The sequence below is a fragment of the Colletes latitarsis genome, chromosome 4 (assembly GCF_051014445.1).
Source record: "Colletes latitarsis isolate SP2378_abdomen chromosome 4, iyColLati1, whole genome shotgun sequence".
NCBI lineage: Eukaryota > Metazoa > Arthropoda > Insecta > Hymenoptera > Colletidae > Colletes > Colletes latitarsis.
Window position 1 is genome coordinate 38,153,401 of NC_135137.1, and position 16,565 is coordinate 38,169,965.

Here is a 16,565-nt window from a genome sequence, read left to right on the forward strand (position 1 = left end):
ATTATCTACGATATGCTGGAATTTGCATCGCCATGTTACGAGATTTTTCCAGTTTTTAACTATCGCTCGGACGATTGGTCACCACTTAATTTTAAATTTGTCACGGAACAGAGGTACCGATGTAACTTTAACAATTCTCTGGTCAGCATTTGGTTTGAAGCAAATGGTTTTGCTGGTCCCTTTAAAAAAAGCGTGTAATTTTGGAGTGGTTGTAAAGTGAAAACGGTAGGAACACAAATTGAGTGGATTGGAAATCTCCTTCCTGGCGACGGTGATTTTCGGCTGTCTATCGAGAGCCCTAAGGGCGTCGGGCCGTTCGCGGGAACGCGTCGTCATCGTCGATGGACCGTAATAGTACCTGTTGTTAATAAAAACACGAGGTCAAACGTGCCGTAACATCATCGGCGAGGGTGGCAGAGGGGCTGGCCGGGGGATGGGGGCTCGGGGCAGAGTGCGATTTCACTGGAGTGTACTCTGTCATGCGCCAGGTGCCGGAGGATTCTCGTGTCCATGGGGTGGAACGCCGAGGGCGGTGCTGATTGCGACGGTGGAACTTCTAACGGGTGTTGCCGAGGTTCACGGTGGATCGCGAGGAGTCAAGTGGGGCTTTCGTCGGGAGCCGCGCCACTTGTAGCTACATAGACATCGAGGTGTGCCGAGCCGGTTATTTTCGAGGCCCGTTACCCACCCCTCGTCTCCGCGTCCCCCGTGCAGGCATCGAAGCTTCCAGTCTCACCCCGTTTACGACCACGACCCCTTTTGGCCCGATGGATTCGACTGGTGGCCCGCGACGCCCCGGATCGAGACCGGGAGCCTGCCAGAAAGGACTTAAGAAGAAATATGAATGGAGATATGTTTTATGAACGCGTCCGGACGATAAAGAAAAGAACGAGGAAACCCCCCCGTACGTTTTAGCGGCGACGCGAGAATGTAATATTAATGCGAACGATATGTAAACAGGAACGCGTACCGGCGCCTCGAATAAATAATTCCGGACGCGGCATGCGGAGCTAGGCGATCCAGAAGCTGCCGGAACAGTTTCGTTAATCCTTAATTAGACGTGGAAAATTTTGTTACGTGTCTCCTGCTCTGTCGCGTACGGTCAGAATTTTATTTAAAAATTCGAAGAAAGTAGAAATGAATAAGTTTTTCCTCTGGACTTCTCCTTTTGGGCTTGGAAGATACAGACATTTGTCTTAAAGTCTACTTAATAAGAACCAGTATTTGACCTGGTGCTCATGCTACGCACACTACGATCGCGAACGCGCAAGGACGTTATATAGCAGGCCTGTCAAACTCATTTTGGCCCGAGGGTCAGTTTGCACTTTGCTACTGCATCGCAGGCAGATATATAATTATTTTATTACAGTCAATAATATTTTAAGGGCAATTTCTCAGTCGCATTAACGCCAGCCGTTACAACGTCGTATCGTAAAGAAACACGTGTATCGTTGAAAGGAATATAATAGCCTTCGCAGAGATCTTAAACAAACCTTTTTCACACGCTCGGAATTTGAAAACCCAACGCGCGCTTCTGATCGCACAATCTTCGTCGATCTTATAGTTATAGGGTGCACTTTGTACGAACGACTTCGCATAATAAATAAAGAATAACCCAAAATGGTCGTTCGATACGCCTGTTATATAGAACAGAACGTGTCCGGGAGCTAACGAAGTCAGCGGCGTGGCAGTTTATAAGCCCCAAAAATCCTTCTTTCCGCGTACGTGAACCCTTTTTCCGCGCCTCCTCTAATCCACGGCATTCCTGCGCGTCTATCGCCGACCGTGCGCCGTTTTTTCCAGGAAAATCTGGACAGGAAAGGCTCGGAACGACGCGATCCTTTGCCACCTGTTCGCTTTCGTTCCAATCCATCCGCCAGGAACCTGCACCGGCTGGTTGAATATTCAAGTTTTCGCGTGAAAGGTGAGGGACGAGGGGGGAGGGGGTCGGTTTGCACGTGGGGGCGAAAGTCTAACCGGAGAAGAAGCATGGGGAGAGGGTGACTGGTCGAGATTGCGTGCGTTTACAAAGCAAATGGCTTGAAAATAACCGAGCGGCGTGCCCCGTGGGCTCCGCGGGGAGAAGGCTTTCGATGGGCATATACGAGGGTGGCGGAGGGAGAGAGACGAGTCGTGAGAGAGGGACAGAGGCACATTGTACGACAGAGGAGGGGGGGAGGGGGTTGAAAACCACCCACCGGTGGCGGAGAATCGAGAAGAGGCCCGTAAGGAGAGAGAGAAACGAACAGGGAAACGAGATGGGAACACAGTTGGGGGGTCAGGAAGGGGTGGTATAATCGATGCGGACATGTGCAGTTCCCTCGGGGGTAGCAACCCCTAACTCGCCAAACCTATTTATACAACAATACCCGGTACAACCCCCCATAAACCACCCTCACGGTGGACCGCCGTGGCTGCTGTTGCTGTTGCTGCACACTCCACCACCCTCTGCCGGCATCCTCCTCCCCGTCCGGTGCCTTCGGTTTATAATCAACCCCTCTTTTCGCCCGTTCTCTTTCTCTTTCACGGCTCCACAACCCCTCGACGATGCACGAACAGTTTATCTTGGGGCCCGCGCGACGAGGACTGGTATTTTAAATAGCAAATACTTATCTCGCTGCCGGGGGAAGTACCGATAAGCGGGTCGAGAGGGTAGATACGTACACACACGCGACACCACCGGGAAATATAAGACGTAGATCGCGCGAGATGTTCCTTGAACCGTGTCGCGAGCAAGGATTATACTGCCCGAAACCAGAGACAACATTTTATTCGAATAATTGGCGACCAACGCGCACCATTTTATTTAAACAGAGTTCGGTCCACCACGAGTCTAGAATGTGAATTTTGATTATCCTTGTTATTCCGGTAAGGGCCCTTTGATGCTTGCGTGTAGAAACGCGTAAATAAAGGCTGCCCCGTCCTGAACAAATAAAAAATAAAAATGATGAAAGTAGTGTTACGTTTATTAAGTAGATCCGGTGTTATCGTCGACGAAGGATTTCGCTCTCCGCGCGTCAGAGGATTCCTCGCTTAAAATTCACGCGAGAACCCTTATCCTCGAAGACGTGTACATAAAATAAAGTGCGTATAATTTACACGCGGAATAAAGCGATCTACGAGCGACACGCTTATTTACATACGTCGCCGTGTGTCGCGGTAATAAGAACGCCATAAGTACTTCCGTTCTGGAGGAACACGTTCGCGTAGCGACGCTTACGCGTGTGCGTATATGCACGTACGCGCACGTGATTCAGCAGATCTACGGATCACCGCGGACAATCCGGGCAATTAGCATAAGTATATTTATGCAGATCGGTTCTCCGCAGGAATAAGTTCGGAAACGTCGGGATACGGCGATTTTTTCCGACGCGTACGAAATTCGTAACGCAGCGCGATCGAGCCCCACGCATCATAATGCCAGCGGATGGAAAAAAGGAACGCTGCTCGTAAGACTGGACCAGCCGAGGCACGAGTAATCCGGATTTCGGATTAGCCTAAGCCAGCCTGAACACCAGGAGGTCGTTCTGGACACTTTTGCCGTCTGTCTGTCCGGTTCGAAGCGAGACGAAAATAAGTCGGTCTGCGCGCCACGAAAAGGCACGTTTCATCCGCCTCGTTCACGATCGGTGACAACGGCCACTCGACGTTTCCATTGTGTCTCTCGTCGTCCCGATCTTACACGACGGATTCATACGCTTCCAGGAACACCAGCTTCGGGGAAGAATCTCTCGAGACGCGTAGATGTATTTTCTAAGAGCTCGGCGATAAGGCAATTGCGATCAATTTCGTTCGAATCGGAATATCTCGTAGTCTATGTGAAAATAGAGAGGTTTGAGCCATCGTTTAGAAAATACAAATCCATTCCAAAAATACAAACAACGATTCCATGACGAGAGGGTTGTAAAATCGGTGGTCGCGAAGGGGCGCGATCGATCGAAGTTTCAAAGTCGTTGGCAAGAATGTATACCGGAAAGAGGCAGACGTAACGCGTCGCTAAAGGCGGTATACCGAGAAAATAGTGGCAATCGAACGGCAATAACGAGGGTTAATTCCAATTACCTTCCAAGCTTTGGTACGTTAATTCGATCCGGCGACGATCGGTAGGGTTGGAACGTGCACGGTAACCAGGGCGTGATTTGTAAGAGCTCCTTGCATAATGACAGAAGAAGAACGAAGGATTTGCCGCGACAGGGGTTTGTTTCCCGACACGTGCTCGGACACGTGAGCGTTCGAAACGCTTTCGACTGTGACACGCAGCAGCCCCTACATCTTTCCAACCCCTCCTCGGCGGCCTACCTCGCCGGAGCGTGGCTGGGTTCTTCCAAAAAAATTCTCTGCTGGTAAATAATTGATCCTGTTTAATTTCTCGTTGATCGTCTTGCGTTTAAAACGGGGGATCGCGAACTTTTTCGAAGAAAATTCGAGCAAATATTATTCTCAAATATACTTGATTGTTGAGAGTGATATTTTTAAGACAGCTATAGTAACGATTATAGTGGTATCGAAGCTCGAAATACGGGTTTCATACTGGTTTATGGAGTGGTACTTATATTTGGAGTATGTCAAGAATCTCCCATCACTTTAATAACGATAGTGGACAGAGCTAATTATAAATGACCGTCGAATAAGACTCATTCGTAGCGTGGCATCGCGTCATTCACCCTTGAATATGTCTTTCCACACAAATACGTGCGCTAAATATGGAAATACACGTAAATAGTGGCTATGGCCGCGTCACGTTTCCATATACATCGAAACAAAAATTACAGTGATTCTCTACATTTAACATAGTTTTAGTCCTAGCGAGCTTATTGAGGATACTTTTCGTACTCGAAACCTGGACGTCTTTCTTCGGTAAATTAGTTCTTTTTCGAAACGCGCGTCGGGGAGTATTTTTTGAAGGATCGCGACGTGTAAGAATGTCCTTCACCTTACGTTAACAGGAGGGTAACAAAGAAATGATACGATAGGGTGAATACGGTACCCGCTGGGACGGTTTGTCTCTGCATGGCTCCCGCGGGACCCCCGCGGTAGTTCCTGGGGCGCGGAGGCGGGCACGCATCTGTCGAATCTCCCGACGGATCTCCTGCAAGAGATCCTGGCAGAACACGCATTACACGCTACGCTGACGCCCTTCGTCCTGCGAATCGCTGTTACAATGTACACACGCTGTACGAGCCCGCCACTCGATCCAGTTAAATTCCACGATAAACTCCCGCGAGGACCCGCAAACTATCGGGGGACCAAGCTCCGAACGATCGCTTCAAAAAACCCCCGTTGATGATCCACCGTTATCCTTGCAATTATTCTATTTTATATAAATCGTTCAAAAAAAATCTTGACTAAAATAGCGTGTAAATAGTACTCGACAAAATCTAAATCTTCGTCGACCCTTTGAGCTTCTTCATCCATACTGACAAAAACCATTTACCTAGCCAACGAAAGTTTAGCCTCGTCAATCATCCGGAATATCCACCGTGCTATAAAATTGTCCATCGAGGAAACACAGAGGTGTGTCCCGAAACAGTGTCAAGAAGGGAAACAACGGGTTTGCAATATTAAAAGTGTCTAGCGCGTCACGTTTTCGCGGTGCTGAAAAATACACGACTACCTGGGGATGCGACGGTAAACTGTGACAGCGGGCCACGAGCTGTGCACACGTACTTGATAGACACGCTTGCCGAGGAGGTTGCGGGGGGTCGATACCATGTATGTACACAGGCTTGTGCGCGAAACAGACGCGGGGGATGTAGCAGCATCGTTTCTGTCCCCAGCGGGACTGTCAGGGATCCGGGAACGGCGCTACGCAGCCCCGAAGAACTCGAACAACCCCCGGAGGGCAGAAACACATCAAAATCGAATTCACCAGATGTCCAGGAAAACGAATCACCCCCTTTCCTTTCCTCGTGGAAAACGACGTTGCACCGACTAACGACGTTAGGGCACGCAACCACCCCCAAGGCGCAGATGCGTTTGCGGGCGACGATTTAGAGGGTGGAAAGATTCGACTACGGGCGTCGATGGTCTCAGGTGTTTGGCCCGCTGGGATCGACGATGGAAACCGAGATTTTCGATGTGAACGAAATCTGCTGGGTCGATTTCTTTACGATTACGATACAGAAAGAGGTCCGCCGATTTCAACGTTGTTGAGGTCAACGTTCCGGGTATGCTTATAACTGTCGCTCGGCCTCAGTTTCAGAGATGCATGCAAAAGTAATTATGCAGAGACGCGGACCACCTCGCGATTTTAATATGGCGCACACACACAGGTATATTGAAATCGTGAGGAATATGTGAAAATGCGTGTACCTTCGAAGCTAAGGTCGAGCAGTGGTTTCATGCGAAAGTCAAGTCACTCAGGACGTTGATCTTGACAACGTATCTCGAGGTATATATTGTTAATGTGTACTCTTGTCTCTCGTGATACTTATTTAAATTAGTGGGCACCTTATCCGTAACCTTGATCCTTGATATACGCTGTACAAGATTTTAAACCTATCCCAAATATCTATTCGATTTCTATGATACCACTTCAACTAGCCCTGTATTTGGACTAAATTAACCCTCTGAGACTCGAATTAGTTACATCTTCTAGAAACAGTACTGTTTTAAAGCCACAATGACGGACAATAGTAGGAATATGGAATTAGACTTTGAAAATACAGGTATTCGGGTGTACATTACACCAGAATGTATCAAACTGTAGTTTTAACACCTACCTTACTAACTTTGATTCTCCTCTTTCTTGCCTAGCACTCTTCCAACCATACTCACACGCGTCACGTGTCTCCTAGAGCCAGAAATCTCTCGATGCGTTTCGAGTACTCATTTCGACGCGCACTGCGCTCGATACATTACCAATATTGTTGTTGAATAACTGAACTCTAGCTGAAACATCCACTCGATCTCTCCCTCTCTGTTGCAGACACTTGTCATTCACACCTAGCCACACGATCCGCAACGCACAGATATTACTCGCACCCTTCAACAGACAATTATGATACAATACCATAGTCCGGAGCCTGCTCAACCAATCGATCGCGATCTACCAATGTTATACCTTTCTCTACCCTCCACTATCTTTCAACTATCGCAAAACGCTCCTTTTTATGAAATATACACGTTGAAACTCTTCTAAGAAAAATATTTGACACCAACCCTTGTTTCATGCATGAGTTGGGGGGACAAAATTACAACGATACCATCTAGGTGAAAAGGTGAAACGTGAACTTACTTTTTTCGAGGAGCTTCAGAGATCTGCCGGCGATCCACGGCGTACGATTCTAAAATGTAAAGAGAACGTGAACAGTATAGTTAGGTGAAAAGAAAAATGGACACAACTGTACGTATACGGAAATACGAGGTGGTTTATTATAATAATATTTATAATCAATATGCATCGCGGCGGCGTGTCTCTTTCCATCGCGTGTTGTTGCGTTGCAATTACAATTGTTACAGACTTAATTCGGTGACAGAGCCCAACCACTGACGTTCGCTCGCCCGCTTTCCGCAAAAAGACAGTTTTATTTACATCGATCGCCGCCTTAACAGTTACGAGTTACACATTCCTATTTATATTTATACTTTAATGATAATTAGTACAGCGTCTTTAAGTGTAGAATTACGCGTGTGTTCCTGTCTGAACCGTGTATATATATATAATATGTGTGTGTATGTGTGTAACTGTTACAGCGTGTGTGATACCGTACGCAGCTGGTATGTACGTCGTTGTGTGTCCGTGTGTACGATCTTCGAATGTATAACAGCAGATATCTACAGGGTGTTTCTTAAAATTAACGTCGAAAAGTAATCAACAGGGAGGGTATAATATTACACGATAGGACATTCGAAATTTTATACACAATAATATTAATAATAATATTTAATAATTTTTTCTCGTAATAATAATAATAATAATAGTAGCGCCGGCGTTCGCCAACTACCATAATAATGATAAAAAAATAATAATAGAGATAATAATGTTAATAATGACAATGATAACCGTGACGAAAACGAAGTTAAACGGTCGATCGTCTTATCGTACGTATATCTTACAAAAACGAACAGTACAAGATGCAAGGTCGATCTGGTGACGATTACTTTTGCCACTCGTCGCCGGGGAAAAGTCTCTCGAGAACCGGAACAGAGTCAGAAGGCCTCCCCGTCGGGCCAAGAACACGATCGAGTTTTCGCTTGACCGACGGAGAGCAACGAAATTTCGAAACAACGTTAATTAAAACTCGTACTACCAGGCCAGCCCTTCGCTCTGCATCTGGTGCGGCTCCAGGAACCCACCCCCGCCGCCGCCGCCACCTGGACCGCCACCATTCCCACCGGCACTGGGATTACCCTGTGCTCCACCTGAGAAATATCAAACCCATCGAATCGGTTCCGTTCGCAGCTTCGATCTACCGAGAAACGTGGGATCCCGAAGGTACAAAAGAAAGAAAGCACTTCCCTCGTAGGGCGCTCTATTTCGAACCGCAGGATGCAGTCAAGATCCCTACACGGCGCGTTTATTAAACCAAACACGGTTACAACGTCTTTGGTTTCCACTTCGAAACGCGCGTTTAAAGATTCGCCTCTCTAATGGGCTGTGTACGATTTTTAACGCATCTCAAATATCAAATTATTCGAGTATGCGTGCCAGTGAACCAAGTATTCGTTCTCTTTGAACGGTGCAGTCGATATTAACAATATTTACAAACTCGATGCCAAATACGGGAGTACAAAGTATCGTAAAATGGATCCTTAGTTTACCGTACGCGTACTCGTTTTAATTACAACTCTACCGACGTCGTGCCGTTGCGTACGAGTTAATCGAATGCAACTAGGCATACTGGCCGCGTAAGTGACTTCTCTGAACATCCTGCGCTTCGATCGAAATCCAATCGCGTTACATCGTATCTTCGATGACTGACGTACGTAATGAGGCCACGAGAAAAACAAAAGGAACACTTCCCACGCGACTACGAAAATAGATTCTGCGTTCGTTCGTAAGTATAGCCTTTCAAAAGGATCTGGTCGTACCTGAAGGTGCTAGGAACTCTCCGGGGCTACCGCCAGGAGGTGCAGGGGGCCCCTGTCCAGGAGGGCCCGTGAGAAATTCCGGAGGGCCGCCTCCCGCACCCGGAGGTGGATATTCCCCTGTCACCGCCACTGCGGCCGCCATACCCGCTAAACTCGCAGGGTCCAAACCTGTCAGAAACAGATTACGTACTATTCAGAGAGGATCGTATCCGGCTCGCTATCTCCGAACCCGGGCTGTCATAATTATCGCGACCTACCTACCCGCTACGATGTTTATTATACTCGCGATGGGATCCCGACCAGGCTCGTTCGATTCCAACCGAGCAGATTGCGAGCTGAGTTTCGAAACTAACGCGTAACGCGTGCACTTTAATCGCGATCAAAATAAGAAAAAATTTACCTCGAAAGTTACAAGACCCCATAGGAACGGATAACGTTAAAATAGACTTGTTTTCTTTGTCGCTTCGCTAGACCGAAAACGAACCGTATTTTTATTAATATAAATTCGTCGAGAGAATCGCGTAAGAGACGAGTTTAGATGGAATTCCGGGACTCACCAGGATTGCCCGGTCCACTGAAGGGCGGTCCGTGGGGATGAGGGGGCGGATGAGCACCAAAGTATTCGTGATGAAACGCCACGGGCCCGCCGTAACCGAATTCGAACTTGTCCGCGCCGAAATACGGGAAACCGGGCGGCGGTCCGTCCTCGCCGCCCAGAGCACCGGGATTCAGGTTCAGGGGGAAGCCCCTCATTTTTCTGGAACCGCCAAAGAACGGGCTCCTGCCCATCGACGTCAGTTGCTTTAACCTACGCTCCTTGCTCCTCTTATTTTGAAACCAGACCTGCGCAAAACGGATACGACCGACTGCTTTCATTGAATTCACCGGCCTGAAAGGGATTACCGTCTAACTTGCTGTTACCCGCGAAAGTTCGATCGCGCTATCCCGCGAGTATCGTGGACAGGAAAGTGGGCTACGTTTACTGCCCAGTCGTAACGATAACGAGAAAAACGAATCGCCGGTTAGCCGCGAATGAAATACGCGCGTTCCGGTTACAATTAGCGCGAGCGATAAGTGTTTGGACAGCGCGGAAAAGATCAAGCGATCGTTTCGGATCGCGGTTCCAGGAATCCGCGTAGGAGTTTCGCAGGCAAGGACGAGTACTCGAGGCGGCTGCAGAATTTTTCACCCGTCGAACGAGAGTGAGAATTTCAATCGAACAACGTCGGGAAATTAATTTCTATACTCGCGATGATCTTTGGGGGGTTGAAATTGAAATTCTTTTTATACAGAATAGCGTAATAACTGTGATTATCGTTATTCTCTTGGTTAATGTTAGAGAAACGAAAGAACTTTATTAGCAAGGGTATCGCGAAGGTGCAGATAATGGCTTCCGCTAGTGCATTATTCATCGAATTACGAAGTATCAGCGATCTATATACAGTGTGTTCCGCGTGGAACTACTGTTGGACAGGGGATAATTCTAAATCGAAAATTACGATTCGTGCTACCTTCAAAACTTAAATTTCTATCGAGGGCAAATTAGTATCGCGTTGGAATAAAAAATTTAAAAACGAAAGGAGTCAAAGAGTGGAGCGTGCGGGATGAAAGGGTCGGAATAAGAAGCAAAGAACGCGCGAAAGAGTAAAACGAATCGTATATTCTTTGAAGTAACGCGTTTCCCATAATCCACGCGATGCAAGCTTACGGAAACAAGTGAATAATATGAACCTGTATCACTCTCATGGGTAAGCCAGTCTCTTTCGCCAACTGTTCCCTGATGTGCCTGGTGGGCTTCGGAGTCGACGAAAAGGCAGACTTCAGGATCTCCAACTGTTTCGCCTTTATGGTCGTTCTCGGACCTCGTCTCTTCGAGCCGGCGCCGCCGTCGCCGCTACCACCGCCAGCACCGCCGTCCGGACTTTTGTTCTCCGTTTGGCTATCCCTCGTCTCGGGATCTCCGTCCAGGGAACCTTCGAGCAACGCAAACAAAGCCATTTAACCCTTTGGGCACTGTGACGCGTGTAAACTTTCGATCCATCGGCCCGCCTCTCAGCGTTCGCTGAATTTTTCATTACCACCCAATTATTTGATCTCTTTTTTCATTCCCTTGCAAGACAACCCCGGCGACCAATGCCTCCCAATCTTCGATCGTATCATCGTGAAACCGATTTTTAATATCTTCGATAGAATTTTCATTTCATTCAGGTTTTAGAAAGGAATTGGGTATCGATGGTTGACAACACAGAATCGTTAAAGGCAAGAAGTCAAAACGAAGATTGCAATACGCCCCAATCTTTGATTATATTATCGCGAAACTGATTTTTATCCAGGTTTTAAAAAGTAATTGTTTATCGATACTATTTCGATCTCGAATCGTTTAGATATTCCTCGTCCCATCGGTCCGGTAAGGGGATTTCCAGCGACAACGAGAGTTATCGGCTGAACAAACAATAACATTTTTTTCCGTCGAACGGTTTCTTAATAACGTATACATGTACGCGCACATAATATACATATCTCAGAATCTTGATCGGCTGGTATCGAGGTAACAACAATCGGAGCCAATCCCCCGGAAGCGATGCGAAACCCCCATCGGATTACCGTGGCTGCTCCTCGGTTGAAAGCTATACTCTACACCGTGCGTACGCGTCTGCGTGTGCACGCACAATGAATAAACGCGTACGCACGCACACGAGCGCAGAATAGGGCCCCAACTCTTCACGATAATCTATATACCCGGGGAGGTCTTAACCACGGGACAAAGAAAATGTTTGGACAGTGTCACACCGCGCTGCAGGGGCCACCCTTCGCGAAGACACCCCGATTCCCCCCTCCCACTGGTGGCGCAGGAGATGGTTGTACCGGGTGTATAGCGTGGTTCGAGTGAGGCAGAAGCGGAGGGGTCATTGTTGCGCTCGCGATAAAAGAGCAGAAGCGAATAATAGACCCCGGAAGACCTGACGCGCTTAGTAATTCGAAGAGACGCGCTCTCAGGGTCAAGCCGACGAATTTTCCGCCCTCGAGGACTCCGCGATTATGTCGTTAGGCGACCTCGATCGTTTTACAAATTGAGTCTCATTTTTTCCGTCGTTTTTTCAAAGAATAATGTTAGGGGTAGCTCGACTTCTATCGTAGCGAAACTACCTTCGATCGAAAGAATTTTAATTGCCGGACTTTAATTTACGAACGAATCTGGAATCCTCGCGGGGTGGAATGTCTGTTATATAATTAATGTGGTACCTTAAACCGGTAATAAATAAAGGGTTTTGCCATTTAAGTGTCAATTCGTGCCTCGCGAAATAGGTATTCTACAAATTATAGCAGTTCGTAGAAAATGGAGGCTCCGAAACAGGTTCCCGTAGAATATGTAGAACTCACCTTGATCCTCCGAGTCTTCCTGCTTGCAAGGATCGCTTCCAAGAGGTAGATCGCCAGTGTGGCCAACCGTTTGGTCACCAGGACCGGCCGGGCCCAGATTGTGAGGCCCCAGGTGAGATCCTCCGACGCCGCTGTGGTGATGATGAGCGCTACCGTCCTCGTCCTCGTCTTCCGATCCCGAACCCATCAGCGAGTCGCCTCCTGCCGAAAGGTTGGACGATTCTGCTCGTGAACGATTCGAACCGTGCGTTTTAATCACATCAATCATCGAATCATTGTCTTGGAAAAGCCCGCCAATCACTTTTCCCGTTCAACGATCCGTGTACGGTATAATTCGAACCCGAACATTTGTCCCGCGTTTCATAATTTTAACGTATTCGCGACATTCGGATTATTTAACGATAATCGATCTTTCAGAGCGATTCTATATGACACTGTAAGATGTTTTATCCGTATCAATAGAAGACCCACAATTTTATAATAATAATTCTTACAAAAATGGCTGATCCTACTTAAAACACAGTTTGGCTGTCGAAAGGAACACGAGATTCCCGTCCAGCGTATACTTAACGAAATTCGCGTTTACCCGTCGGCAGGCTCGCCAATTCCTCGACGCGGGCATCGACAACACGTACAACGTCGTACAAAGTTGCAACCGTTATCGATATATTATTCACAAGACGACGTTGAAAAAATTTTTTACCGCGGAATAATTACGTCGATCAACGTCGAGTTTGGACGCGCAAAGCGTCGTAGCGCCTCCATGGCGATCGGAACGTAATTTATCAGCGGCCGCGAGGAAATTTGTCGGTGTTCCGTACGAAATTAGCAATTAAACGCGACTACAATTATTTCGCTTTTGAGCGCGGCCGTGCGCGCCACGATCCACGGGGTTCATTACGTTTTTTCGAAAGTAGAAAATTATGCGGCGCACGGTGGCGGAATTTGCATCGTAATATCGCGGCGACAAAAGATGCTAAAAGTTATCGATAAACGCGTTACTGATTAATCGACGCCGCGTAATTGCCGCGCTGTAAATTCGACGACTGACAAATGGCGGCAACGACGATAGAGATTAATGTCGGAAACGCGCAGAGTATCCCAGACGCTTGGGGATATCTGATCGTCGAGTAATCGTCGTCCTCTAGGTGCACGCTTTTGCGTAAGAGCCCGCGACGCAGTTGAAACTGCTAGAAGTTTCCGGGGTGTAAGTCGTGTCATCTTGGGAAACGATATTGACGTTTCGCCGACATTACAGTTAGCTTCGTCGAGAGTCTCGGAACGCGCTGATTACGACGCTGATACCGACTGGAGAACTTCGTGGTTTAGACGAGCGTTTCCTGAACGGGACTCCGTTCAAATTGCAGTGATCGATGAGTGTAAACCGTCTACGGAGCATTAAGGATGTCAGCGTGGACGGTTTCGTGAAAAGTGGCTTTATCGAGGATTGATATTTCAATGTCCTTCGCACGAATTGGCTAACCCTTCTCGAAAATATCGAAAGGACAATACGGCACTGATTGCCCACGTTCTAACGCCATGGATGTGTTACAGACTCTCTTAGACGGCTATTAAGTATTCTGAGCTGGTCTTAACAGTGCAAAATATTTGATAATCTCCATTGTATACTATCCAAAGTTATTTACGACCTCTGACACTGATAATTTTTTAAATCAATTTCCTATCATTGTATTTATTTACTCGAGACTCCCATAGCTTTCAACCTACCAAATTCGAACTCTCGTACGAATGAATAAAGTTTAATAGCAGAGGACGACTTAAATCCGCCATTACGCCTGCAACAACCAAATGATTTGTTTCCAAAGAGGCAAGTTCCCGAACACGACCGCGTTTCGGGGCTCAACGAACCAGAACCCTGTCTCGAATCAGACAATTTCGGAGGAATATTGATATTCCGTAAAGCGCGATCGTCCCAGGCAAGGCTCTCCTCCCGAAGTTAATCGCGAGTTCAGCCATCGAGACGTCAGAACGATTATGACGCCTCCGTCCTGTCCGTGATGGTCTGACGCGCGTGGAGCTCGCGTCTCGAAGGCGAAGGCTCTCCCCCCGTCCCCTCCTCGATGGAGAAAACGAAAAAGGAAACGAGTTGTCGGACGTTTTGCGGTTTCGACGTCGGCATCGAAGCGACAAAAGGTTCGCCCCTGCCTAACGACCTTTCGGTTTTCGTTTCACGGCTTACGCACGAACGAGATCCTCGTGAAACCGAGCTCGCCTCCTCGTCTCTCTCTTCATCCACCATTTTTTCCTTCGTCGTTCGTCTCTCTCGACCGGTGGCTGACGGGTGCGGGTACACAGTGTTTTCACAGCTTGTCGTTCAACCGGGGGTAAAAACCCCGTGAAAACCCCCGTCCATCCCCCTCTTTTTTAGAGCGATCCTGACTCCGTGAAATCTCGGGCGTCGGACGCGTTGAACTGTGATCCCCCGGACTCTCCTAGCCGTCCAACGCTACCTCCAGCCCCCCACCCTTGGCCCGCAACGCTCCGAAACAATGAAAAATCCCGACGTTTGGGGTTTGTTTTTCTTTACCGGCGCGCCAGAAATTATTCCGAGCCGCGAGAGTCACGGGGGGACTCCGACAGGGGAGGAAGAGCAACCTGTCCCTCCACGATTTCAACTTCTGCGATATGGTACACGCGGAATAGTCAGGGTAGATGTTATCGCGACGGTGCAGAATCTCTAATTATACCTGCACGACGTAATACCTTTCAAATACACTGGGCGACAAAGTTGAGGTCGTGAAATAAAATCGTACGGAGGTGCACCTTTGTTCGTTTCAAAGAGCAGAGCCTCTACTTCTTTATTCTACGTTCGATACTCTTTCTCACGTACGTTCGAGGCTCCTGTAAGCGTGAAACTCGAGTTAATCGACTCTGACCCACCCTGCGCGGTACTGTCTCTTTTCCCGCAACGAAATCGAGCAGACTTCGCGCGGAGAACTGTAGGCGAGACGGAACTGATCGAATTCAAATGGGTTTTTAATTACGCAGCTCTCGGCCAGTCGAATCGACGACCGTTCGAGCCGAAGAAACACAGCGTTAGGAGTTGATTCCATCGAAACACGCCTGACGCGGATTGACGCAAGTACCGAGACGGTTCTGTATAACTTAGGGCACCGGTAACCTTAATTATCTCGAAAATTATCGAATGACAACATCCCGCGTTTTGCATACTGCGTATAATCCACGGTACGCGGTCCTTAATTGCTCGCATCTCGTCCGTTACATATTCCAACGGAATACTCTATCGTTCCGCAAAAACGGTATTAAATCGAGAGAAGACGAAGTTACCGAAAAAGCTCGATAATTAAGAGCCAAACGATCGGGATCTAATTTACTCGCGTCGTAACGAATACCGTCGATCCTGCAGGAGGCTTTCCGCCGCGTATCGTCGTCTTCGGGAGTTTTTCGCGCGTTCCTCCGCGAAATTACGACCGTTTTAATGCGTTCGCCGCGGCGCTGGACATTATACCTCGTATCGTACCCTCGTTTCGCGCGAGCCGTATTTTATTCAACCCTCGTTACATGCTAAGACGCTATTTACGCTCGAAAGCCTTCTATAAAACCAGAAAAACAGCCTATTGCTCTACTTTTCCGCTATTTCCGGGCAATATCCATCGCGACGCGATTCAAGACGCACGATAACGCGAACTTGTACGAAACGAACGAAATAAATTTTACATCACAAGCATATTTTAATTCCCTAATAATCGCTAGTAGCTTCTATCGAAATAAATACTTGGGATCGATATCGTGTCGCGAGCTAGCGTTCCCCAAAATCTGAAAAAACGAAACACCAACGAGGAATCGTCCCTTTCTCTAGCCGTGGCTATAGTCCCCGCGGTGGATAACGAGGGGCAATGACACTTGTAACTCACCATGATGACCGTGCACGTGATGCGTGTCCGGCAGCGGCTTGCCCGACAGGTAGTCCTGCTTGCAGACGAACTTGTTGTCGTCCAGGACGTAGAGCTCCTCTCCGGTGCTCATCTGCTTCCGACACACCACGCAGGTGAAGCAATTCAGGTGGAAAACCTTGTCCCTCGCCTTCCTCACGAGATCCTGAGGGCTTATCCCTTGGAGGCAACCGCCGCACTTGGTGCCGTATCGCCTGCAACCGACCAACAACAACC

At 48.0% G+C, this 16,565-nt stretch overlaps 1 protein-coding gene across 3 annotated transcripts in view; it reads right to left on the minus strand.

Annotated features, from left to right (window-relative positions):
* Positions 1-7,365: 7,365 nt before the first annotated feature.
* The window catches only part of Lim1 (LIM homeobox 1), a 33,502-nt gene continuing 24,302 nt past the window's right edge, over positions 7,366-16,565 (minus strand). Inside the window, exons 3-8 of one of the 3 annotated variants that reach the window (XM_076763171.1) lie at positions 16,311-16,543; positions 12,415-12,615; positions 10,765-11,006; positions 9,591-9,876; positions 9,034-9,222; positions 7,366-8,364 (exon numbers count right to left, since the gene is read on the minus strand). In XM_076763171.1, the coding sequence (XP_076619286.1) occupies positions 8,249-8,364; positions 9,034-9,222; positions 9,591-9,876; positions 10,765-11,006; positions 12,415-12,615; positions 16,311-16,543 (1,267 nt within the window). In that variant the 3' untranslated portion in view covers positions 7,366-8,248. Of the gene's footprint in view, positions 8,365-9,033; positions 9,223-9,590; positions 9,877-10,764; positions 11,007-12,414; positions 12,637-16,310; positions 16,544-16,565 lie in introns of all 3 variants that reach the window. The other 2 variants (XM_076763170.1, XM_076763169.1) reach the window with 2 other exon arrangements.